General features: G+C 39.8%; 2 protein-coding genes across 2 annotated transcripts; both read left to right on the forward strand.

Moving 5' to 3' along the window:
* The first annotated feature begins 6,359 nt into the window (after positions 1-6,359).
* LOC101840941 (olfactory receptor 6C2-like) lies at positions 6,360-7,298 on the forward strand. Its single transcript, XM_005079686.2, has one exon. It carries the CDS (start codon positions 6,360-6,362, stop codon positions 7,296-7,298), a length of 939 nt encoding a protein of 312 aa, XP_005079743.1.
* Positions 7,299-24,189: 16,891 nt separating this feature from the next.
* On the forward strand, positions 24,190-25,128 carry LOC101841204 (olfactory receptor 6C2-like). Its single transcript, XM_005079687.3, has one exon. The coding sequence runs from the start codon at positions 24,190-24,192 to the stop codon at positions 25,126-25,128; it is 939 nt and encodes a 312-aa protein (XP_005079744.3).
* Positions 25,129-27,826: the final 2,698 nt, after the last annotated feature.

The following is a 27,826-nucleotide window of genomic DNA, read 5'->3' on the forward strand; positions in this document are numbered from 1 at the left end:
CTTGTAATAATAAATGCCATTCTCCTTGTAAGAATAAAAAAAGGCACCCATTCACACAACAAGGATTTCTGTTCCACTATGTTCATTGCAACATTATATGCAATAGCTAGATCCTGGAAGCAACCTAGATGCCCCACAACTGAAGAGTGGATAGACAAAATGTGGTACATTTACACAATGGAGTATTACTCAACAGAAAAAAAAACAATGGAATCTTGAAATTTGCAGGCAAATGGATGCCACTAGAGGAAGCCATCCTGAGTGAGGTAACCAGACACAAAAAGAGAAACATGGTATGTACTCACTTATATATGGATTTTAGACATGGATCAGGGGAGTGTCAACCTACAATCCAATGCCAATGAATCTGGGAAACAGGAAGGTTCCCAAGAGAGATGCATGATACCCCAGAGAAGTGGAATGAGGCAAGATCTCCTGAGCAGATTGGGAACATCAGGGGAGGGGAGAGGGAACCAGGAAAAAGAGAGGGGAATAAGAGGACATGAGAAGAAGGTATGGGGGAGCAGGAAGGTTGAGTCGAGGTAAGAATAGAGGAGAGCAGGATGAGAGATTGAGTCAATATAGGCTTGAGGAGAGAGCTGACACTAGTGAGATCTCCAGAGATCTACAAGGATAACACCAACTGGCAAACTAAGCGATAGTGGAGAGACTACATTAATTGCCCCTCCTTGATGGTAAGGTTGATGACTACCTTATATGCCATCCTAGACCCTTCATCCAGTGACTGATGGAAGCAGAGACAGATACCCACAGCTAAACACTGAACTGCACTCCTGGAACCTAGTGACAGAGATGGAGGAGTGATGAGCAAAGGGGTCAAGACCATGATGGTGAAACCCACAAAGACAGCTGACCGGATAAGGGGGAGCTCTTGAATCCCAAATTGATGCCTGAGAGGAACAGGGGACTGATCCAGTCTCCATGAATGTAGTCTCAGTGAAGAGGTCACAGAAACCAATGGGGCCTTGGGGAGTAGATCAGTGTTTACCATGGTGTATGACTAATCTTTGGGAGCCCATTCCAAATAGAGGGATACTCTCTCAGCCTGGACACATGGGAATGGGCCTAGGTCCTGCCATAGATGAAATGACAGACTTTGGAGATCCCCCCAAGGAGAGCCTCACCCTCCCTGGGGAATGATGTGGGGATTGGGTGGGTGGGGGGCTGGGGAGACTGATGGAGGGACTAGGGAGGAGGGGTGGGAGAGAGAGTTGGGACTGACATGTGAAGCATTCATGTTTCTAATTTAAATTAAAAAATTTTTTAAAAAGAAGTATCCCATTTTTCTTTTTACAGCCTATGCCTTTCACCAGAGGAAATAAATTTAAATCAACATCTTCCAAACGCAGGAAATCAGGAGCGATGTGACATAGTTGGGTCATGTGAGAACCGTCAGTAGAGCAGTACTGAGTAAATGGAGGGGGACAGGGGAGATGTCTCCTTCATTGAGGGCAGCAGAAGCATGCCTACAGGCAGATGCTCCACTCCTTAGCACAGGACCAATGTGAGAAGCAGAGAGACAGTCAAATAAAATAAACTTTATTCTCCTTCATTGTATAGTAATGCATCCAAGCCAAGCAATTTTAATCTCAGGGCTTGAAGAGAAAATCTCTCTGTGGCTTCAAATAACCAAAGCAGTTTGTTGCTTATCTAAAAAATACAAACAGGAAGGGATATAATGAGAATTCAGTCCTGGTAGCATGAAGGAACCACCAAGTTTGAAAAATAAATGTTGATAAGCCTCTTAAGTATTGGGGGAAAGCCATAGTGTGATTTGCCAAGGAAATGGAAATCTTTGAATTAAAATAAACTGTCATCCTTCATCAGAGTATAAGGCATTCTGACTGGTTAGTTCTCTGCTTTTCGATATTTACATCTATAAAACATGGATTTTTTAAATTTGAGAGTAAATATTTAATTTTGTGTTGTATTTGTGTCAAATATAAGCCGGGCATGGCAGGGTATGCCTCTAATCCCAGGCACTCAGAGATGGAGGCAGAATCAGAAGTTTGAAGTCATACTTAGCTACACAGTAGGAAGATAATCCTAAGAAAAATATGTACTCAACAAAGAAATCTAAACAGAATTCAGATGACATTGAGCCACTCTCAGGGTCTCAGAGGACATTGTCCCTCTGCTCTACAAATTTTCACAATGTTGATTATGCCACCCTCAACTTGCTGGTAACTTCTGAAATTGGGTCACTGAGGACTGTTTTGTTATTCATGCAGTCATTCTGTGCGTGCTGGTAGCAACATAAAACAAGCGCTGCTGTTACAGAAATTACAGGGAAGCCTGCCTCTGCTCCCTCCTCATCCCCCCCACACACACACAACAGTCCTAGAATGAGCATCTAGGGTTGCTAGAGCATTGGACGAGCATCTCTGACAGGCTAAAAATTTCCCTGTTCCTTAAGACCACTCCTCATTCCTGGAACAGAGAGTGCTATGAAATCTAGTGTAAGATGTAATTTTACATGTGACTAAGATTGATCTCACTAGAGAAGGAGCAATGAAAATCCAACTTACAATTGTTCGGTGTCGGAAGAAAGAGTTGCATGCTTATGTGAAGACTGAGGTGAGTGGTGAAATGGTGAAATGTGATTAAGGACAGAGCAGGGCAACCCTCCTCACCAGCTACTGCTCCACAAATAGTGCTCCTCTCAAGGACTTCCAATAAATAGCCATCAAAAAGCAAGTATGAATTGTTGTGATACATTTCCCATATTCTCAGAAATGCAGGCAGAGAGTAAACATTTTTAAAATTTGGGGCTCGTTTCATTTCCGCTGATGCTTCAGAAAAGGGAGGAAAGCAATTGGCAATCATTTCTGATAAATCGTTAGGCTGAGGGAAGACAAAGCTGGAATCTTCCTGCAATGGCCATTCTTTCCTTCTCCTAACTACAATAGACCAGTTGATAAGGCAGTTATTACTTAATAGAAACATAAAAAGTATGGAAAATACACTCACTATCTCCCCAAAAAATGACTACTGTCAAAGAATCCAAACAGTATCCATGTGAGACATAACATTCAAAGTCTCCCATTCCCAGCAGGTACCAAAACCATTTCAACACTTTTGGGGGGAGAGGCAACAGCCAAACTCTTCTATAGCCTAAACAATCATTCCCATATGTTTCTAAGTAAGATAAAAATACCTTAAAAATATTTTAAAACTCAGTAAGTAGAGAATCTGTGAAAGAAAAAAACTGAATCTTAAACATTCTCAGAACTCCCAAACTGGATATGTGGTTTTGGGAGATGTCTGTTAATGTTAATTGAAAAGACATTTACATGGGAGAGGCATAGGTCATTATTCACTGAATGAAATTGTTTCAGGATATATTTGATCTAAACTTCAAAAATAAATAACTCTCCATCTCTCAGGAAATTTTTTCTAGCCTAACATAGACCACAGTGTGTTTGCTAAAGTGAGGTCAAAGGATCCTCTACCACAGGCTTAACAGCACTGTCAGAAGTTATCAGTTTAACGAGCATCATGCATTAAAACACAGTCGTGAAATCTGACACATTACTATGCCAAACATTTTAAATGTTAAACCAGTAAGAATCAAATACCTCTGTGCTCATGATCCATTCCTAGCAAATAGAAAAATATGTTCTGATAGGAAGGAAGGAATGCTGTAGGAGAGGGAGTTGGAATGAGAATGCCAAAGGATGCTATAACATTTTTAAACATTCTACAGTTAAATGGAGGAAGGCAAGGAAGAAGGAAAAGAGACAGAGGAGAAAATTAGGAAAAAACTGTCTAGCACTATGTTCAATCTGTCAGTCTCTCTCTAGCAAATATGTAGCAAGATACGCTCTCTTTCCCTTAGTCAAGGAGAGGGGCACTTTTCCCTGTCCCAGTGCCTCTAAACACTGAGCACTGGGCCTTGCTAACTTGGATTTTGGTAACAGTGTTGATTGCCAGCTTTGACAGAAAATCAGTCTGAATGAATGGGAGAAACTATGAATAGCTACCAGGATAGCTAAGAAGTGTCAAGAAAAAAGCATGAAGTATTTATTATCCTAAATCCAAAGGTTTTTGATGCAGTCTTGTATTGCTATATCACAGAAAATGAATTATCGTCTGCTATTGTTGTAGTCTGCAAGATCCTTTTGGGAATAACTTGTTTCTAATATCAATGTTATGCTCTGTAAATAATGGGTACTTGTTAAGTATTTATATGAGTGAATAGATGTATAGATGTTGGACATTTATTTGAACAATAAGAAAGATAAGAAATCTACAATATCTTTGATGCTCAACTGGGAAGGCACACATTTGATACAACTGAGAAACTATTTTTCTCTAATATAGAAGTTTATAGGGCTTATTCATAATTGAATTAACCTAAAAGTGCTCATTGAATAATTAATTCCTACCAATAATACAAAAAAACTATAAACTAATGTTTATTATGAACTACTGTTATCCTTATGAGAATAAATTCATCACATTTTCTTGTTATGGAATAGAATATTTGTTTAACTATGTAAAGATATGCTGCATTTGTTTGTGTTGCAGAATAATTGTTTAACTATGTAAAGGTGTGTTGCTTTTGTTTATGCTGAATTTGTTTAACTATATAAAGATGTATTGCAGTTTAACCTTGCCTGCCTAAGGCACCTGATTGATCTAATAAAAAGCTGATAATAAAAAGCTGCCAGTAGCTAAGCACAGGAGGAATAGGTGGGGCAAAGAGAAAATGGGAGCCAACCAGCCAGCCAGCAGGGGGCCAGGCAGACAGACACAGAGGAAGCAGGAAAGCAGGATGGAGAGTACATAGATGAGATAAATGAACCTCAGAGCAGCACATAGATTAATAGAAACAAGTTAATTTAAGTTAAAGAAAAAAAGCTAGCTAGAAACAAGCCTGAAGCTAAGGCTGGGCATTCATAATTAATAATAAGTCTCCGTGTCATGATCTGGGGGCTGGCAGTCCAAGAAAGACTACTATGTTTTCTTTTACAGATTGGACATCTGAGAAAAGCTTCTTGAAAACAAATTTCAATGAAGGTTAAATCTTGACATAAAAAAAGGAGACATGACTAAACCAAAATCATACTGACATTCCTAAAAATATAAATTTGAGTAGAGAAACACTTGGACTTCTTGGAGGTGCTAAAATGGACAGTGATGAATGCCAAAGAGAAAGGTATGGTGTTTTTGTAATTTGTTTACAAAGACTGGTTTATACAAACCCAGGGTTCCTATATGTTTTGTTGAATAAGGTAGGTAGGTAGGTAGGTAGGTAGGTAGGTAGGTAGGTAGGTAGATAGGCAGGCAGAAAGATGGATAGGAGATAGATTAGACAAATAGATAGATAGATAGATAGATAGATAGATAGATAGATAGATAGATGATAGATAGATAGATAGATAGATAGATAGATAGATAGATAGATAGATAGATGATAAGAGAGGGAGAGAGAGAGACTGAACATAGCAAAAAGATTAGGATACAGTTGAAGAATGATCTAAGGAGGGAAACAGATAAATAGTTGTGACTAAGAGGGCAGGGTTATCAGGTGGGAAGTACTGCAGGTCACCCTCTTAGCTCTATCCTTTACCTAAAACATAGAGTAGGACTACATCAGGTTTATGTTCAAATTCTAGGACTTTCCTTACACCACCACTTTAGAGGTCTCCAAAAACATTCTACTTAAAAAGTCCCGAAACTTACTAGAGAAAAGCTTTTCATTGCCAAATACCAGAATGATAAACCAAAGGCCACAATGTGTATTTCACACTTTTAATCACCTTATTTAGGGCTAATCTGAAATTCAAATAACAAAGCTGTCACTTTAAAATGATATGCTACTTCTAAACTTAATGATGATCACATGAGATGATCAACATCAAATCCTAATTAGCAGATGTTTCTTGGTTTGTGAAATAGAGCATTACAGAATGGTGGGAATGAAAAAAGATTTAAAAAGATGAAAGGGGAATAAAGAACTCCAGAGTTGCCAAGATTTCTTTTAGGTAGAGTAAGGTACAATTTATACCTTGAGACAACAGAGCTGAGAAATTGTATGTTATACATACACATGATTTGTGTTTTGTTTGGTTTTTATCTGTCATCTGTAGAAATGTAGAGAGTTTAGAAATGTCAGAGAATTATACACATAAAACCAGTACAGATATTTCCATAGAAGCCACCAAGTAGGACACTTGTGGTATAGCTGTATTAACAAATTGGTTGTCAAGTGAAAGAAAATTGTGTGCATAAGGGCTCCCTGGCTGGCATATCTTCACTTGTGTTACAATACCAGATTCTTCTAACACTTCTCTCTTCAGATCCAAATACTTGTGACTTGGCACAAGATAGGGATGAGAAATCATACGACAATAACAACATTCATCCTGCTGGGGTTGACAGATGATCCAAAACTACAAGTTATAATTTTTCTATTTTTGTTTCTCACCTACATGTTGAGTGTAGCTGGGAACCTCACCATTATCACTCTCACACTTTTGGATGCCCATCTTAAAACGCCCATGTACTTTTTTCTCCGAAATTTTTCTTTCTTAGAAGTCTCCTTCACAACTGTATGTATCCCCAGATTCCTGTACATGATGGCTACAGGAGATAATACTGTTACTTACAACGCTTGTGCTACTCAGTTGTTTTTTGTTGTCCTCTTTGGAGCAACAGAATTTTTCCTCCTTGCTGCCATGTCCTATGACCGCTATGTTGCCATCTGCAAGCCCCTGCATTACACCACCATCATGAACAACCGAGTGTGCACCATTCTCGTCCTCTTCTGTTGGTTTGCTGGCCTGTTGATCATCCTCCCGCCTCTTGGCATAGGCCTCCAGCTGGAGTTCTGTGACTCCAATGTGATTGATCATTTTGGATGTGATGCGTCTCCCATTCTACAGATAACCTGCTCAGACACAGTGTTTATAGAGAAAATTGTCTTGGCTTTTGCCATACTGACACTCATTATTACTCTAGTGTGTGTTGTTCTGTCCTACACATATATCATCAAGACTATTTTAAAGTTTCCTTCTGCCCAACAAAGGAAAAAAGCCTTTTCCACTTGCTCTTCCCATATGATTGTGGTTTCTATCACCTACGGCAGCTGCATTTTCATCTACATCAAACCTTCAGCAAAGGAAGGAGTGGCCATCAATAAGGTTGTGTCTGTGCTCACAACATCAGTCGCCCCTTTGCTTAACCCATTCATTTACACACTTCGAAACAAGCAAGTGAAAGAAGCTTTCAAAGACACAGTAAAACAAATTATCTTTCTCACAAAGAAATAAGTTTTTAGGCTAACCTAAACTTAAGTCTAAGTAACCATAAGCAGCATTCATGAACCTAACAATGTGTGTTTCCTTCCCATCACATAAATTCCTCAAGATAATTTTTCCCCAAGAGCAGTTTTCTCTTATAATCCAAATGAAAATCAAGTAAATTATTTCACCTTCTTTTAAGTTTATTTTACTTAGTTTATTTTACATAGGAGTTTATTTTTCTTCAATTATTGTACTTTTCAAACATCAGATTACACAAATTCCCAGTGTCATACAAAAGGCATACAAATAATAAGAGTTGTGTCTCTGGTCATATGTCCTTCTCAAGATGTGGGATCTAAATACCCACGTCTCACTCACTAAATCATGTCTCACTTCTTGGGAGTACTTTGATCTCCATCCTTGACTCATAAAGAGTAATTAAAGACTCTCTTTTAAAAACATGTACCATGTTTCAATATGATCAAAGTTCCAACACTAAGAGTTAACAACTTTCAGCTGTTGATATTTCATTGGTTTGTCTCATAACACTCATGAAGGGAGTGCTGACAAACCTACACTTGGAGTGTACCTGCGTTATCCATTCTCTGAAGACTAAACACCTTTCCCTCTTGCCCTGCTACCTCATCTTCTCTAACAAGCTGGCCACATCAATGAACTGAAGTTCAGCTCATCTTTCAGCTGCTGACTCAAGCATCTTAGGGAAGGCTTATCGGGTGCTATCAGAGTATCAGTATCTGAGAAGTTCATGTGTATCTGTGATATGCTCCTCTGAAGAGTCTCCCTATGCAAGGTGGTGATCTCAATCTAAATACCTTATTTAAAAGCAAAAGTAAATGAGACTAGTTTTGTTGAAAATCTGTAAGGGAAGACAAAGTGGGGAACTGAACATTTCTTTGAGACAGACCTGATATTTGAGCTTTCTTGGTGACAAAGACAGGTGTTGTTGAATATGTGAGAAGGAAGATGAAAGATCAGGGTAATGGCTTAGATATGTGTGAAGACTGTATTCATTAGTGATTAACTCTGGGTTACCAATAATACACTGGTGTCACATTAAGGAAAGGAATAAAAGCACTTTCCTTTGTTGTCATATAACCAAGAACAAGCCCAAATTTGAGCTCTCTCCATCACACTCCCTGTATCTTGTCTGTCAGTTATATTAGCCTGCGTCTGTGTCTTCATCAGTATCTGTGTCTGTCCCTGTGTGTGTATCTGTCTGTGTTGTTGTACCCGTCTGTCACGTCTCTGTATCTGTGTGATTCTCTCTCTCTCTCTCTCTCTCTCTCTCTCTCTCTCTCTCTCTCTCTCTCTCTCTCTCTCTGTGTGTGTGTGTCTGTGTGTCTGTGTGTCTGTGTGTCTGTGTGTGAGAGAGAGATGAGTTATGTGTTCCTGTACATGTCATGTGTGTCTGTTATGCAACTATCTGTGTATCTATCTGTCTGTCTATCTGTCTGTCTCTAACAGAGGGCTTCACTCTGACTTTATTGAACAGCACAGAAACATCACATGGGAAAGGAATGGGATACTTTACAGAAAACTTTGACAGAGTTTTAAAGGGATTAAGTCACTGGCTCCGTTTGATCCCAACCAACCCAGATAACAAACATTGCTTATCAACCAATATCCATAAATGGTTGCCTTCAGCCTTTATGGCAGAAAAGTTGTTTACAACTTGTGTTTTCCATCAGCCTGGGAATCCAGCATGGGACTGATCAAGACCCCCTGAATCTGGGTGTCAGTGAGGAGGCCTAGGGAATCTATTGAGCCTTGGGCAGCAGATCAGTACCCATCCCAAGTATACACACGGACTTTGGACTCCCATAGAACAATGTGAGGTGCACTCTCACCCTGAACTCTTGGGGAAGGGTCTAGGCCCTGCCCTATATGAAATGACACACTATGGACACCCCCATGGAGGGCCTCACCCTCCCTGGGGGAATGAGGGGATAGCGGGGGGTGGGGGAGCTGGGGGGAGGGCACGGGAGGAGGGGAGGGAATGGGAGCGGGACCTGGAACTGACTTGTGAAGCAACCTCGTTTCTTATCTAAATTTAAACTGGAAAATAAAATATAAAAAAAACAACTTGTGTTTTCTGCTTTCAGCAAATGATACACATGCATTGTCTGGGTCAGGGGCATGGGAGAGTACATTAGCTTAAGACTGCAGCTATGCATTAGTTTAGGTTGTAAAAGTCAATTACGTGGGAAGTCCATAGCAAGTAAGGTCAGTTCTTACATTGTTCTCTTAAAAGTAGTCAAACAGTTCGAGTACATGGTAGGATAATAGGCTTAAGTCTTAAATTGCTTCAAGGTATATTATTAACTCTAGCTTTGAAGTAGAGTCTCTTAGGATGTAAGAGTTATTTTTAGAATATTGTATCATCACAGATATATGCACAATGGTCTATGAAGGGAACAGCATGTTATATTCCTGTTCTGTAATTATGAAAATAAAGTTCTGTGCCTTCATGGTGTACACACAGCTATTATTTACTCCTACCAAACGTCGTCTAATTGCTCGGGTATATTCTAAATAAGATCATGCATGTATTAAAGGTACAATCCCCCTTTATACTACAAAAATATTCAGAGAAAGAAGGATTATTCAAAGAATTTCTTCTTTTCATTTTAAATTTTCTAAAACAACAACAAAACATAATAATGTCCTCAGGCTTCCTTTCTGATAATTAAGTACACATCTGCAAGATCAGCATATTTACTAAGCAAGTATGTTAATGATGACACCTGAAGTGTGAACCCTTAGCAAGCAGTGTTTACAGTGGTTAATCTCCTTACTTGCTTTGGACAATGGTGTAAGCTAAGAATATTTCAAAGAATCTTCTAGCCAGGCAGGGTGGCACACTTGTAATATCAGCACTGAGAAAGCAGAGGCAGGAAGGTCAAGAGTTCAAGGCTAGGCTAGTTAGCAAGTTCATCCTAGGCTACACAGCAAGTTCAAGACCATCCTGAGCACAGAGAGCTTCTCTCAAATCACAAAAAGAATAATTTTAAGATTTCTTTTTAATCCTATCCAACTTACCATCCAAGAACCAACTATATTTGGATAGGATAAATAATAGAAAGTAATTAAGTTCAGAAAAGGCAACCATCTACCTGTGTTCTAGAAAATGGGATATTCTCTTCTTGGTCACCCACTTGATATGAGGAAATGCAAATCAGGCCACATTGTGCACAGAACAGGGGTAGATATAGAACATCAATACCATGGTCACTCTTACACCAAATCCAGTGACTACTGAAACTTACCATACCAAGTTTGATCAACCAAAATATTCAGAACTTTGTAGCATATACTTTTACATAAAGATTAAAATTTCACATGGAAATAGCTAATTTTTCCACACGTGTCTCCAAAGGTATGTGTCTATGCCACCCTGATCTCAAGTCTTCCTTCTGTACACCTCAGCATTGCAGTTTCTTCCATTAAAAAGTTTTTCTGCTACCGGCAACTAAGGAATGCTGAGAGTGGGAGAAGTAGTCTCCCCCAGGGAAGAGCACACCGAAGGGTTATCGATATGCAATGATCATCCCTGAAAACATACATACAAGTTGCACTGTACAAACTGGGCATATTATATTTAGGAACATATGTACAAACATATGTGCATGTAACAGCAATTAATGAAAAAAGAGACCATGAATTTGAAAGAGGGAGAAAACAAAAGGAGAATGATGTAATTATAGGATAACCTCAAAAATAAAAGAAAAAATGAAATTGTTTAAACAATAGTTCTTTCTTGAAGGGGAAGATCCATGAAGAGAAAAAACCTTCATACCCATGTCTCAGATTCCTGTCAAGGCTGTTAAACTACAAACCTAAAATCTGAGTCTCTCAGAATTCTATTGAAAACTCCCTAAGGATATCCAGTTTCTACTTTTTTTCTCAGTATTAGTCATCCTGATGCATGGGGTTTATCACTCGTAAATACTATTTTCTAAAATTCTTCCAGAACCTTCTAGCTTCCAAATTTGATAGTTCACTAACTGATCAGAAGTTGACCTTTAGATTTCCTGCCACAATATATTTAAATTCCACTTTGCTTGTGTGGCCTTTTTCCTCAGAACCTGAGACAAATTACAGGTGTGGATCACCCTATAAAATATCTGATCAAGACTCCTCAAAGCTAGCAAGATCATTGACAGCAAGGAAAATTTGAGATTATCACAGCCAAGAGGAGCCTTAAAGTACATCTCAATTCAGTATGCTCATTCTAGATAAGATTCTGGAATAGAGAAGGCTACTAGGTAAACGCTTTTAAAAATGTGAATAACTGTGATGTAATATAAAATGAAATCAAAAAATGAAAAAAATAAAAATAAATAAATAAAATCGGAATAAGTGGGACCAGCTGTTCTGGCGGGACCAGGTACAACAGGCCCTGAATCCGGGCCTGTGTTCCAGTGCCTGGGAATCGCCTGGTAACTGCACAGAGATTCCAATACCAGTGGGAGCCAAGCACCCCATACTCCAGGTCTTCTCTCCCATCAACGAGGCCAGGAAACCAGTGGATCCAAGGAGACCAGGGGACCAGCTGTTCCTGCTGGACCAGGTAAAACATGCCCTGCATCCGGGTCTGTGTCCCAGTGCCTGAGGATTGCCTGGGAACTGCAAGGAGATTCCAATCCCAGCAGGAGCCAATCACCCCAGATTCCAGGTCTTCTTTCCCACCAAGACCAGGAAACCAGAGGATCCAGTGAACCCAGAAAGACCAGCTGGCCAGATGTTCCTGTGGGACCAGGTAAAACAGGCCCTGTATCCAGGCCTGTGTCCCAGTGGCTGGGGATTGCCTGGGAACTGCACGGAGCTTCCAATCCCGACTGGAGCCAAGCACCCCAAATTCCAAGTCTTTTCTCCCACCAACGAGACCAGGAAACCAGCAGATCCAGCAAAGGGACCAGGTGACCAGGTGGGAGGCTAAACACCCCCCAGATTCCTGGTCTTCTTCCCCACCCACAGGACCAGAACGAGGACGAGGAATAGAAGAACTACCAGATTATTGGACTTGCTAGCACCCACCAAAAGGGAACTCTGGTCCCCTAACCACCAGACCAGTAAGGAGCTCTTTCTGCACCCACTAGAAGAAGAGATAGGAAAGAGACAATACAAAAACACATCCAGCAATAGAAAAACAAATAAGACACCACCAGATGCTAGAGACTCCACACCAGCAAGACTCCAACATTCCAATGCAAATGAAGCAGAAGAGAATGACTTTAAAAACAACTTCATGAAAATGATAGAGGCCCTAAAAGAGGATATAGGAAAATCCCTCAAAGAAATGGATGAATAAACAAACCAAAAAATGCAAGAAATGGAAGAAAAAGCAAACCAAAAAATGCAAGAAATGGAAGAAAGAACAAACCAAAAAATTCATAAAGAAGCAAACTCCCTCAGGAGGAGTAGATGCCAGGAAATAATCAAATTGAGGGCTGAAATCAATAAAGTAGAAACTAGGAAAACAATACAAAGAATCAATGCAACAAAGAGTTGGTTTTTGAGAAAATCAACAAGATAGACAAACCTTTGTCCAAACTTACCAAACAGCAGAGTGTGAACATGCAAATTAACAAAATCAGAAATGAAAAGGGGGACATAACAACGGACTCTGAGGAAATTCAGAGAATCATCAGGTCATACTTTGAAAACCTGTACTCCACAAAATTCGAAAATTTAAAGGAAAGGGGCGACTTCCTGCATAGCTATCACTTGCCAAAATTAAATCAAGAAGAGATAAGCAATTTAAATAGACCTATAACCCCTATGTAAATAGAAGCAGTCATCAAAAGTCTCCCAACCAAAAAAAAAGCCCAGGTCCAGATGGCCTCAGTGCAGAATTCTACCAGAAATTCAAAGTACAGCTTATATCAATTCTTCTCAAAGTATTCCACGCAATAGAAGCAGAAGAGTCTTTGCCAAACTCTTTCTACGAGACTTCAATAACCTTGATCCCCAAGCCACACAAAGACACAACTAAGAAAGAGAACTTCAGACCAATATCCCTCATGAACATTGATGCAAAAATACTCAATAAAATACTGGCAAATCAGATCCAAGAACACATCAAAACAATCATTCACCACGATCAAGTAGGTTTCATCCCAGGGATGCAGGGATGGTTCAACATATGAAAATCCATCAACGTAAACCACCATATAAACAAGCTGAAAAACAAAATCACATGATCATCTCACTAGATGCTGAAAAAGCCTTTGACAAAATCCAACACCCCTTCATGATAAAGGTCTTGGAGAGATCTGGGATAACAGGGACATACTTAAACATAATAAAAGCTATATACAGTAAACCAACAGCCAACATCGATCTAAATGGACAGAAACTCAACACAATTCCTCTAAAATCAGGAACAAGACAAGGCTGTCCACTCTCCATACCTTTTCAACACTGGTACTTGAAGTTCTAGCCATTGCCATACGACAACAAAAGGGGACCAAGGGGATACAAATTGGGAAGGAAGAGGTCAAACTTTCACTGTTTGCAGACGATATGATAGTTTACATCAATGACCCAAAGAACTCTAACAGGGAACACTTACAGCTGATTAACACCTTCAGCAAAGTGGCAGGCTACAAGAGCAACTCAAGGAAATCAGTAGCCCTACTATATACACATGATAAAAGGGCTGAGAAAGAAATCAGAGAAACATCACCCTTTACAATTGCCACAAACAACATAAAATACCTTGGGGTAATGCTAAACAAACAAGTGAAAGACCTGTATCGCAAGAACTTTGAATCTTTAAAGAAAGAAATTAAAGAAGCCCTCAGAAAATGGAAAGATCTTCCATGCTCTTGGATAGGTAGGATCAATGTATGAAAAATGGCAATCCTGCCAAAAGCAATCAATCTACAGATTCAATGCAATCCCCATTAAAATACCAGCAAAATTATTCACAGACCTTGAAAGAACAATAATCAATTTTGTATGGAAAAACAAAAGACCCAGGATAGCCAAAACAACCCTGTTCAACAAGGCAACGTCCAGAGGCATCACCATCCCTGACTTCAAGCTCTATTATAGAGCTATAGTCCTGAAAACAGCTTGGTATTGGCACAAAAATAGACAGGTAGACCCATGTAATCAAATTGAAACCCCTGATATTAACCCACACATGTATGAACATCTCATCTTTGACAAAGAAGCTAAAAATATACAATGGAATAAAGAAAGCATCTTCAACAAATGGTGCTGGCATGTAGAAGAATGCAGATCGATCCATGTTTATCGCCATGCACAAAACTTAAGTCCAAATGGATCAAAGACCTCAACATAAATCCAGCCACACTGAACCTCTTAGAAGAGAAAGTGGGTGGTACCCTTGAACGAATTGGTACAGGAGACAGCTTCCTGAACATAACACCAGTAGCACAGACAGTGAGATCAACAATTAAGAAATGGGACCTCCTGAAACTGAGAAGCTTCTGTAAGGCAAAGGACACAGTCAACAAGACAAAAAGGCAGCCCACAGAATGGGAAAACCTATTCACTAACCCCACATCTGACAGAGGGTTGATCTCCAAAATTTACAAAGAACTCAAGAAGCAAGTCTCCAAAACACCAAAGGATCCAATTAAAAAGTGGGCTGCAGAACTAAATAGGGAATTCTCATTAAATGAGTCTAAAATGGCTGAGAAATGGAAATAAATGTGATATGGGGGGTTGGGGGTTGGGCAAGGGCACGGGAGGAGGGGAGGGAAACGGAAAGGGACCTGGAACTGACTCGTGAAGCAACCTTGTTTCTAATCTAAATTTAAATTTAAAAAGAAAAAAAATAAATACAAAAAAAAGAATTTGAGGACAAAACACAATGATTGAATTTTAAGTAATCTATAATTTACTATAATGAATTAAATTCTGAATTCAGGATAGACATTTCACAACTTCTATTGGGAGTCAGTGATCACTGTATAATGCTTCAGATGGTTTACTTTAATAAAAAAAACTATGCTTTAAAAACTATTCTTTAGAGAATAAAATCTAGAAATGAAAAAAATCGGAATAAGTGATGGTATTTGTTTAGCAATAACTTGTCATTACTAGTTGACTAGTTATAAAAATGCATCAGAATAATGTAAGGTTTATTAATAAGAGAAATTGAACATGTGCCATGTAAAAGACTCTTCTGTATGGCAGAAGGAGTGGATGGGGAATGGGGGTGGGGGAAGGAACAGGAAGAGAAGAGGGAGGGGAAACTGTGGTTGGTATGTAAAATAAATGAAAAACTTTAATTTTTAAAAGGCTCCTCTGTACAGTTGTCTCAATTGCTCTGTAATTTAAAACTTCTTCTTAAGTTTTTTATTGAAAATAAATAGATTTTTCCATACAATATACTCTGATCACAGTTTCCCCTCCCAAAACCTCCCCACCTCCCTTCCCATTCAAATTACATCCTTCATTTCTCTTTTTCATTAGAAAATAGGCATTTACATTCTGAGAAAATGAGTTATTAGTTGAACTGAGCATTGTGGGAACACTACCATGTAGGTGTTCAAAGCTAGATGGTTTTGCCCACTGTACACCTTGTCTTATGGTATATATAACCTGACACATGGTCTGTTATTAAAACATCATGTGGGATGTGACTAAATAGGAGACCTCTTTGTAATGCTTCACACATACAAGTTTAAAATGATACATTTGTTTATGTACCATGGATGTGTGTGGGAATGCATACACCACTGTGTGCATGTGTGTGGGAATGCATACACCACTGTGTGCATGTGTGTGGGAATGCATACACCACTGTGTGTATGTGTAGGTGAGAAGACAATTTGTTGTTTAAAATGATACATTTGTTTGTGTACCATAGATGTGTGTGGGAATACATACACCACTGTGTGCATGTGTGTGGGAATGCATACACCACTGTGTACATGTGTGTGGGAATACATACACCACTGTGTGCATGTGTGTGGGAATGCATACACCACTGTGTGCATGTGGAGGTCAGAAGACAATTTGTTGGTATTGCTTTTCTCCTTTGCTATACAAGTTCCAACTTATTTCATTGAGCATCATAAAAAAGAAAATAGGCATTTAAAAATAATAACATAAAATAAAAACAAACAAGCCAAAGAAAAAATACAAGAAACATATATAGATGCAGAGGCCTTTGCACACACAGAAATCCCATAAAAACACAAAAACCAGAAACCATAGTATATTTGCAAAATTTTAAAGGGATCTTCTCAAGAGAAAGACAGTTCATAGGTTGCATAACTACTCTCTCTACCTAGTAAAGACCTGTGGCTTTCTAAACGATTTGAGGGCAATGTAAAGATACCTCCGGCACTACAGTATAAGCATTCTGATATGCCAAATAAGGATTATCACTTTGTATTATTGATACATGCTAGTAAAGAAACAAACTCTTTTGAAGGCCACTCAATGCAAGGATGAAATCGAACCCCATCGTTCCATCTCTGCTGCTCTTCTCTCGAGCCTGCTGGTGACCTATGCTCAATGCTCCCCTTGCAACTTCCTCGCTAGTCTCTCTGGGATGCCTTCTCTTAAATATCTATTTAACCTTTGTTCTTTAAGATCGAAACAAAGGGTTGTTACTAACCCCCAGTACCAAGACCCCTAGGGAACATATTGTTTATTAGCACAATTGGTCCCATAGTGCCTATTCTGAAGACAAGGAAAAAAATGTTACTTTGAATATTTAAAACTCTCCAAAAATCTAATACTCACTCTGTTCCAATAATCACCTCCCCCCCAAGGACAGAGAGAGCCCTAAAAGTTCTCTGGTATGTCATTCACAAATTAGTGAATATTTAGGAATGTGTTTGGCACTTTGCTCTACAGCATAGAAAACGTAAAAGACGGAAAGTTCCCCAAGGCAATGAGACAGTCACTGAGATGCACAGCTGTGAAAGGTTGGCAGCAGCACAGGTGACACACTGAAGTGCCAACCTCATGAGTATTTTCCATGCAGAAGGGAAATTCAGAGGGCATTGGTGTTATCCACTGCGTGCCAGGCATTTCCTAAGAAATGTGAGTGTAAATAGTAGCATGGCCACAATATAGCATGATTGTTGACCAAGTGGACTGATGAGACCGCAGCAACAGACAGAGACGCAATCATAAGCTGATGGCCAATATGCCTCTCATAATAACAGACATACTGTAGCAGAAGTATTGCATGTCTTTGCTCTCACAGTGTGATATAAACTTTATTGTGACCATGTGTCTTGGTACCTAGCATCCACTATATCCTACTGACTTGGTTATGTTCATCGGGTTCATGGTTACACACTTGACCAGATTAGCAAGAAGGTTTATCCATAAAAGAGAACAAAGCCATATACTGGTCCTTTTTCAGAGAGATACACAATTCATTTTTGTTCCTCAATTCTTGAAATTGTAAGTCCAGAATAACACTTTAGAAGTACCATATGTGTTTTTATGTGCACATTATATACGCAAATAATGCTGTCTTTTAATTCTGTGGAGAGAGGATTTTTTATTTCATAAAATAAAGTTTAAATCAAGATGTTACTTCAGAGCCAGAGAGATGACTCAGAGTGCAAATTGCTGCCTTTCCTAGCAAACTGAATTCAATCCTTGGGACCCATACTGCACAAAGACAGAACTGACTACCCAAGAGGTCCTCTAAATTCCACGTTCTCTTCTTTCTCTTTTTAACATTCATTAATTCATTCAGTTAGTTGGTTGCGTGTTAATTATCTGTTTTATCTATTTATTTATATGTGTGAGTGTAGGCTCACGTGTGCCATAGCATGCATGTGGAGACACATCATGCCTATTACATGCTCTTCAGACATTCCAGACAATCAGGAAGCAATTGAAAGTGCCTCCCTGATAACTGAGCCAAGCTTGTCTAGTGCTAACTGCCCACATTGGTCTCTTAAATACTACTGCCAGTCTATCAGAAGGCTCAGTGGGAATAAAGTAATATTCACTGCTTCCTGACCTCCTTATATGTCTCACAGGTTTCTCTTCATTTTTGTTGTTAGCAGAGAGGGTGTGGTGGTATCCTCATGGCCTTTCTCCCATGTATATACTATTTCCACACTTTAGTTCAATAAATCAGAGTTGTTCTTTGATATACTGAATGAAATACCCATGCTCCTCCTCCAACTGTGAAACAGCCCTCATCTCTACTCACAAAGATATTGTTCCAATAACCAACACCTTCCAGTCCCGAATACTCTCATTTCTCTAACAACTGATGCCATGTCCTCATGTGTATATAGTTTATTTCATTTTAGAGAGTGGGGAGATGACTTGGTGGTTAAAGTGCTTACCATGTAGGCATAATGTCAGAGTTCAGATCCTCAGAAGCCAGATAAGTGCCAAATGGGCCTGCAGGACTACCTGGAATTCCAGCCTTGGATAACAGAAACAAAGGATACCCAGAACAAGCTGACTAGCAATTCTAGCCATATAGATAAGCTCTGATTTTAAATGAGAGACTTTGCCTCAGTGAATAGGGTTGAAATGCATTAGAAGATGATTGAATCTCAGACCTTAACATGTGTGCACACCCATACTTGTATATGCATATACACATGTGCCCACATGTGTAAACATAGTACCCATTCATCTTACATGCACAGAAAATCGGGGGGAAATTAATACCAGTGTTCTGGAGGCTGAGGCATGAGAATTGAGACTTCAAGACCAGTCTAGGCTATATAGCCAGACAAGGGGTGAGGGGCTGCAAAATAATTCAAGTCAAAATATCAGTACTAGAATTTTAAATAAAATATAGCAAGTTGTTAACAATTTACTGTACTCCAACTTGAGTGACTTTGATTTAAAACATGACATTGGGTTTTTAAAAATAACTTGGAGTGTTAAAGTACTAAAAATTCAAAGACAGGGACTTGATCTTACAGTGATTTATTATGATGTGAAGTTGTCAATATGAAATTTATGGGAAGAACAAGAGAGAAAACGTTAAGGTTTATGGTTTAATTGAAAAATGTTTGTGTTTCATTTTTTTAGAAAATAGCTAAAAGGATAATTGTTAAATTATCCTTTTTTCTATTAAAAGAATGATAACCAACCTTGGATTTGAATCAATGATACAAAGGTAGGTTAATATATTAGTAACTCTACTAGTACCTATGTTATCAACACATTTAGAAAGGGGGAAGCTATGTATTTGTTAACTATAATAAATGTATTTATCAGGTTTGATACCTTATTCGGTACAAAATTTTAATAAAACTAGCATTAATAGTAACTTTTCACAAACTGTGAACAAGTTAATCTTGAACCATCATGTCAACCCAAATAGCTTGTCTCTTTTCAACCCCAGCTGTAGGTTAGGAAGTAAATCAATTTGACAATTGTTAAGGATTCAGGCATTATGCCGGTCTGTCCCTGTCACCTGGCAGAATACACTCAGGCGGTACCCTGGTCAGCCCAGGGTTCTATGGCTACATAGTCTGCAGGCGGGTGCAAAGGACCCTTTTAAAAGACAGACCCCACCCACTTATGCTCTCTTTCCCTCTGCTCCCCTGGGGCAGGCAGGACTTTTCCTGTCTTCCTCTTCTCTCTGTCCTGTCTCTGTCTCTGTGTCACTTTGCCTCTTTTCTCTTTTCTCCCCCTTCTTTCCCTTTCTAACAAAACTTCTCACTAAGCTCTGTCTGCCTGGCGTGTTTGTCCCCTGCCTCGGTCACCCTCGCCTGCCATGGAATCCGCCATGGTTCCCCTCGTGCTTCATCGTAACAGCAGTGGTTTATCTCAGACGGTGGAAGAGCGAGCGTTCAGTCTCTAAGAACTTCTAATAATGAGTCGAATGAATAGCCCAATATGCCTCAGGTTGAAGAGGGCCCAGAAATGAGGAAAAACAGTTAAGTGTGATAGCTTTTTTGAATGACTTCTCACAAGTCCAGCATCTATGAGGGACTCTCTAAGACGCTTCTTTGAACTCCACTGAAGAATCCCTCAAGCAATAAGAAGAAAAGTGAATAAAAACTCCATACATGCTTTTCATCTGACACATTGTGTTGCACGTGACCTATCTCTAATTCTATTGTTGCCTCTTTCTCCAAGGACTCTGTTAACAAATGATAGCTGTTTAATTTTTTTCCTCCTAAACTTCCTTTTACTATATTGTTAATTAGTGACTTTTTAAAATCATGGATCCCAGGGGCCTTTTGTTTAACCAGATGATCCCTAAACTCCCTTGGAAGACCAGCAGATAAAACTTATACCACACCTGTTAGTATGGAATTTACAGGGAACACTATTGTCCTGTGTAAAGGTCAATACATTGATTTTGCCCAAAACCAAAGTGGGTTTCTCACCATAAAGGGCTTAAATTCTTTAAACTCTACAGAAATGAGCATTTTTCCAGGACCAAAGTCAGAAAACACCCTTTACCCGGTGACTTTTTAAGATTTATTGAAAGCAAAGGACATGTGAGAAGACCTGGCAAATTGTGAGAACTGAAGAGCTCTCTACCTATTCGCGGACTGGCTAGTGAGCGATGCATTGCTAGTGAGTGAGGTTCCTGGGTGCATTAAAAGCACTATGGTAATGTAGCAGCTAACAAATGCCTGCTCCACAGAAGCCATGAACAGAGATCTGAACAGTGAGTATAGTTTCCTTAGACAGCTTCATTGTTTAACATCTAGAACCCAAGTAGTTCAAAGTTGTGTTCCTTAGACAGCTTCATTGTTTAACATCTAGAACCCAAGTAGTTCAAAGTTGTGGAACGAAAATCAGTGGGCTCAGCTACACTCCTTCAGAGAAAAAAAAGAGAGATAAACACAGCTGGGTTCCTCACACCTAGGCCACTTCCTCAGCCATGTCACTCAAACTCAAATAACGTTTTATTATTATTATTATTATTACAAGTGTCTGAATATTTGTCCTGCATAGATGTATGTCTGGTGCCCACGGAAGCTAGGAGAAAGTGTTGGATCCCCTGGATCTGAATCTGAACTTAGAGGCAGTAGGAAGCTGCCCTGTGGATACAGAGGATCGAACATAGGTCCTCTGGAAGAGCAGCCATTGCTCTTAACTGCAGAGCCATCTCTCCAGCCATTTGAATAACTTTGAAAATGATTAATTTTATTATTCTTACATAGAGATAAAATTCTATTCTTACTTATAAAGTAATCTAGTACAATTTGGAGGGATTGTGACTAAAAATGGTTATCTTTCTGACTCCTAACAATTATCTCAATATACTGAGATCCTTCATGAAAATTTTAAATCTTAAATGTCAAGGAACTGGTAATATAACGTCTTTGCACTTTGCATGTAATCAACTGACTTTGAAGGACAAAACATCTGGTCTCATTCACTCGACCATGTCCTAGGTGTCTGTTGTGCTCAAGGCAATGATCCTGTCCTGGATTTTCAACTGTTCATAAAACAGCTGTGATCTATGTTCTCACAGACTTCACTGTAGAGTATGGAAAGAAAAGGTAAATAGGTACATAACTAAAACTACAGTAAGTATCCTAGCATAAATAAGCAAAGCAGTGTTTCAATAACACTACAAGTAGGTAGAACATAGATGTTTCTCCAGGGAGATATTTTGACAAGGTCTTATTTAAACTGAAACCTTCAAAATAAGATTTATTCATGACAGAATACAAGCATGGCATTTTGGAGAGAAGGGGGAAAATCTGTAAAGATCCTTCAGTGAAGAGAGTCTTAATGTCTTCAAAGAACTTAAGACGTAGCACAGCCACACATACAAACGATGAACTGCAAGCTGTACACAGTGATGTGGTCATTAGGACCAGAGAACCAAGGAGAGATTCTTGAATTCCATTCCATGGGAAAGAGAATTCCACTGAGCAGTGCTATGAAGTTAGTTTATACTTTTTAGCTAACCCTGGCCAGTCAGGAAATCCTATCCCATGGAGTCTGAATCAAAGGCCATGAAACTGAGGTTAGAAATCAGTGCAAAGAGTTAATTATTGTCCTGGTACTACAACTAGGTTTCTTTGTACTATTTACCCTGGCTCAACAGACATACAGCTGGCTACAAGTCCTAGTGAATAAGATTGTATTCTTTTTTTTTAGTTTAAATTTAGATTAGAAACAAGGTTGCTTCACAAGTCAGTTCCAGGTCCCTCTCCATTTCCCTCCCCTCCTCCCGTGCCCTCCCACCAACCCTCCCCATTATCCCCTCCTTTCCCCAGGGAGGGTGAGGCCCTCCATGGGGGTGTCCATAGTCTGTCACCCCCAAGAGTTCAGGGTGGGAGTGCATCTCACATTGTTGAGTCCAAAGTCCGTGTGTATACTCGGGATGAGTACTGATCTACTGCCCAAGGCTCAATAAATTACCTAGGCCTCCTCACTGACACCCACATTCAGGGGGTCTTGATCAGTCCCATGCTGGATTCCCAGGGTGATGCCTGGGATTCAAAAGTTAACCTTTGTCAGGTCAGCTGTTTCTGGGGGTTAAACCAGCCCAATCTTAATCCCTTTGGTCACCAGTCCTCCCTCTCTGTTACTGGCTTTCTTGAGTTCAGCTCAGTGCTTAGCCATGGGACTGTTTCTGTTTCCCAGACTCTCTGGCCATGGATTATAGGCTGGCACTCCCCAGAAGATTGTATTCTTTTGGAAATAGCTTAATCTTAAAATCTAATTAGCAAAGCACTTGGTCTGATCTAAAAGGTACTTTAGAGTTTTATATCAGTTGCTAGTGTACAACTATTTGACAGCTGGGGAAGTTACAGCTGTTTATTTTTAAGCTGTGCTCTAAGGTGGCTCATAATGGAAACTTACAACTCCTAACTTGGGCAGCATCTCTGTGATTATTTTATTCATCAAGGCTCTGTATAGGCTAACATTATTAATATTAGTTGCACAAAGCCACCTTCCAGACAACCCACAGATAAAAATGCCCAGTAGATCGGGATGTGTATTTATGAGATACTCACACACTAGGGAAAGAATGCAGTTAGCACATTTAAAATTACAGATGGAAGCAGCAAATATTCTAGAGTCTGTGTTTCTCAAAAATTCTGCAAATATGAGTTTTTCCTCCAACAGAAGTTAATTCTGGTGGGTTGACACCTTGAATATCAATTGTTAAGTCCTGTAATAAATGATAAAGGCCCTCAGCACTGTCTTTCAAATAGAATGGCATGCGTGGTTTTGTGTACTTTAAAAAGGGGAGAACGGCATAAGGTAATTAGTAGACAACGTGGATTATAATAGGAAATGAGAAACAGAGGCTGATAGGACAGTGTTAACATCACCACCCTAACATGAAACCAGGATAATGACCACACTGAAAGCTATTAGTTTCATGCCATCACAAGCAATGCATATCAAATATTGTGTTTTTCTATTCATTAACCTGGAAATTTCCAGGCTGTTAGTCAAAGAGTGCCCCAGCTATTTAATAGTAAAAAAATAAATTATGTCAGTACAGTAGTAGGAAACTATAAGAGCTATCTGGCTGGTTTTCAGTAAAATCATCAGCAGTATTACTCTAATCAGCATTAACTCATAGTAACCATGGTAACACTTCACTAACAAGTAATAGGAGAGGTGGAGAGGGGATGGAGGATTGGAAGGGGGAAGCTATGTTCAGGATGTACTGTGAGAGAAGAATAAATTAATTTTGGGGGGGTTTGAGACAGGGTTTCTCTGTATTGTTTTGGAGGCTGTCCTGGACTCGCTCTGTAGACCAGGCTAGCCTGGAACTCACAGAGATCTGCCTGCCTCTGCCTCCCAAGTGTTAGGATTAAAGGCATGAGCTACCAACACCCAGATAAATTAATTTTTAATTACATCTTGCCTTCAGCTAACATTTGTGTTCCCCTCATGCTCCATTATGTTGGCAGTCCTTATCCTTAGTCTAATTTCTCTTATTTTTACAAACAGACCAGGCCATATTTAGGAATCAATGATGAAAAATTATACATCAGTAACTACATTCATCCTGGTAGGACTAACTGATGATAGAAATCTTCAGATTCTGCTTTTCATCTTTTTGCTTTTAACCTATTTACTGAGTGTGGCTGGGAACCTGACCATCATCACTCTCACACTGGTGGATTGCCACCTTAAAACGCCCATGTACTTTTTCCTCCGAAATTTCTCCATTTTGGAAGTCTCATTTACAACTGTCTGTATTCCCAGGTTCCTCTACACAATGGCATCTGGGGACAATACTGTTACCTATAATGCATGTGCCACTCAATTATTTTTTGTTATTGTCCTGGGTGTGACTGAGTTTTTCCTGCTGACAGCCATGTCCTATGACCGATATGTGGCCATCTGCAAACCTCTGCATTACACAACCATTATGAACAGCCAGGTCTGCATCAAGTTCCTTATTGGCTGTTATTTAATTGCTCTAATCATCGTCATCCCACCTTTTGGCATGGGCTTTGAGCTTGAGTTCTGCAACTCCAATGTCATAGATCACTTTGGCTGTGATGCTGCTCCCATCCTGAAGATTACCTGCTCCAACACAGAGGTAATAGAGCGGTTTGTCTTGATCTTGGCTGTGTTGACACTCCTTTTCACATTAATGTGTGTGGTATTGTCTTACACATACATCATCAGGACCATCCTCAGATTCCCATCCGCCCAGCAAAGGAAAAAGGCTTTCTCTACATGTTCTTCTCATATAATTGTGGTTTCCATCACTTACGGCAGCTGCATTTTCATCTATATTAAACCATCTGCGAAAGAAGGGGTGGCTGTAAATAAGGTTGTGTCCGTGCTCACGACTTCAGTTGCTCCAGTCATGAATCCCTTCATCTACACTCTGAGGAATAAACAAGTGGTCCAAGCTTTTAAAGACATGATCAAAAGGGCAGCCTCTATCACAAAGAGCTAAAAGACCCCTGTGATGGTCAATACTGTTAACTCGCCAGATACTAGAAACAAGCCTCTGGTGTGCCTATGAGGAATTACAGACTAGGTTAATGATGGTGAGAAGGCAGACTTAAGCTCTGAGCAGCACTACTCCCTGAACTGGGCTCCTGGACTGAATACAAAAAAAGAAAGAGAACTGAAGACTAGCATTCATCGCTCATTGCTTTCTGACATAGGGTACAATGTGAATGTCAACCTCAAGCTCCTGCCGCTGCCCATGTCATAATGGACCATACTCTCAGAGAGTAAGTGAAAATCAACCCTTCCTTTCTTTAGTTTGTCAGATAGTTTGTCACAGCAATAAGAAAAATAACTGATCTGGAGATTTTGAACTAAGAATCAAAGCCATTACTGTGATTAACTCAACTATGTAGTTGTTAGACCTTTTTTTTTTCAGGATGAATGGGCTAAAAAAGGTTTCAAAAGCTGTAAGTAGAGCATAGTGAGATGTTGCAGTTATAGTTTGAAAGACCAGAAGGCTAAGGGAAGTGTGGTCAGTGGTGGCTCAGCCCATTAGGTTTTCGAAGGGAATAATGACTCCATCCAGGACTTTGTAAGGGCCTATTCATATGACATGCTGGCAAAGAACATATGTTCTTCCCACGTGCCAGGAAGCTTAGTAGAGTTGAACTGAAAGATAATAGACTAATTTGGTTGGTGGAAGACATTTAAAGAAAAGAGAGCACTCAGCATGTGTTACTGCTTGCTGAATTTATCCAAATCTACAGTGAGAAATAGCAATCTGACAATTTTTTAAGTCTTTTAGTTGCCCAACAGAATCAGATAGTAAGACATTACTTCTGAAGACATCACACTCTTTGGATGCATGATACAGAGAAATGAATCTGGAGGCATCATACGTGCTGGCTAGCTTTCACAATGTTGGAAGGTACTTTGCAAGGCCATTGGGGAGGGGAAAAAGACATCATTCTGTTAACTTGTATAATACAGCATCAACCTGCCAGATAAGATGTGTCTGTAGTGAAATAATGCTATTACTGTTCCTGGGGCAAACAACTGAGCACTAATTGGATTTAAGGCATATTCTGAAGGAGGGAGTTCATACCTAGTACTGTGAACCTAGTTATATGTCCATGGCTGGAGAGGTCATAAACCCGAGAGAGAACCTACTGCTTCTGGACATGTGGGCAATCTGTCTTCTAAATATTTATGATTATACCAGTGTACTCATCTTACCTTCAGCCTTGGTCAGAGATTCTTCTTTCTACTGTGACTAGCAGTGAATGTGGAAACTCAACAGCTAGTCAAGACACTAAGAATAAGTGACTGCCCGGGGCTCAGCCTTCAATGGAATATCCATATCACCTCTTCCAAGCCTCATGGGACATCATGGAAGAGCAGTCAGGAAGAAGTAAGAGCCAAATAACAGGGGTAGGGCATGAAATGCTTTTAGGCATAACATGGCCCCTGCACATAGGAATTTGCAGAAGCTTCAGTTATGGGCAAAGGGCCTATACAGAACAGGGCCCATCATCATTCAGTCGTAGATAGGAGAAGGGCTCATAGGTCAAATTCCTCCTTGGTGATCTCTTGGCAGTTGATCTGCTAGGGGAAGTGAGCCATTGTCTTCAAAAGTGTAGACAGCAATAATACAGCCATGCTCTGGTAGATAGCTCCATACCCATCACCATGTAAGTGGACCTGGTTAAGCTCAAAGAGTCAGAAAACAAAAACTCATGAAAATGAGAAGGGGACATGTTCAGAGAAAGAGGTTAAATAAGACAGGTGGGGTGGTGAGTGGGGCCAGACTGCTTTATACACAAGTATGGAACTGTCAAAGAACAAACTAGCATTTTGCGTGAGGAAAAGAGCTCAAGGTGCTGAAACAAAGATAAAGAAAAAGAGTCTATCAACTTGAAAGGTGGAGGCGGCATATGGGAGGGGCTTGGAGGAGGGGCTGGGAGGGATGGGAGCAGGGTAAGGAAGGAGGGAGGGTGATGTAATTCTATCTCAACTAAAAACATATTAAAATAAAAATATTTGTTTAAAAAGGGGCTCAACTCAGTGGATCAGTGTCTGTCCCTGGAATACAAACAGTCATCGTGTGCCCATAGAACAAAGAGGATGCTCTCTCAGCCTGGACTCTTAGGGGAATGCCTGGACCCTACCCAGAGTGAAGTGACAGACTCTAGATATCCCCTATGTGGAAGGAATTGGCAATAGGGTGGGAGGCTGAGGGGGGAAGGGGAGTGCGGGAGGAGGGGAGGGAGAGGGAACTGGGATTGACATGTAAAACAAGCTATTTAAAATTAAAATAAAAATGATAAAAATAAAAAATAAAAAAGGGGGCTCAACTGTTAGAGAGAAACTTTCTCCACTGAAACAGTAGGAAAGATTCCCTGAGAATAAAACCTTACCCACCAAAGGTTTCAATTTGTGAAAATATAATTTATTTGAAATGAGAACCTGACCTGAGAATACATCTGAAGGAGTTCCCTGTTTCAAAACTGTCACCTAGGGAAGTATTATGCTATAGTGAGCTTGAAAGGCACAGAGGTCTTGGTCCAAGGGGAACAGGCTCCGTCTGGAAATAGCAGCATAATTTGACAGTGTCACCCATGTGATACTGGTTCTGCAAGTACAAAAGATGCAAACTTTAGGGGCTCACAGCATCTTGTCTCATGGTTCTAGACAGCTCC

This window comes from Mesocricetus auratus, unplaced genomic scaffold (genome assembly GCF_017639785.1).
Source record: "Mesocricetus auratus isolate SY011 unplaced genomic scaffold, BCM_Maur_2.0 Super-Scaffold_100011, whole genome shotgun sequence".
Taxonomy (NCBI): domain Eukaryota; kingdom Metazoa; phylum Chordata; class Mammalia; order Rodentia; family Cricetidae; genus Mesocricetus; species Mesocricetus auratus.

Bases quoted from the DNA above. Each gene is read 5' to 3' on its own strand.
- LOC101840941 (XM_005079686.2), top strand. From the start codon at position 6,360: ATGAGAAATCATACGACAATAACAACATTCATCCTGCTGGGGTTGACA.
- LOC101841204 (XM_005079687.3), top strand. From the start codon at position 24,190: ATGAAAAATTATACATCAGTAACTACATTCATCCTGGTAGGACTAACT.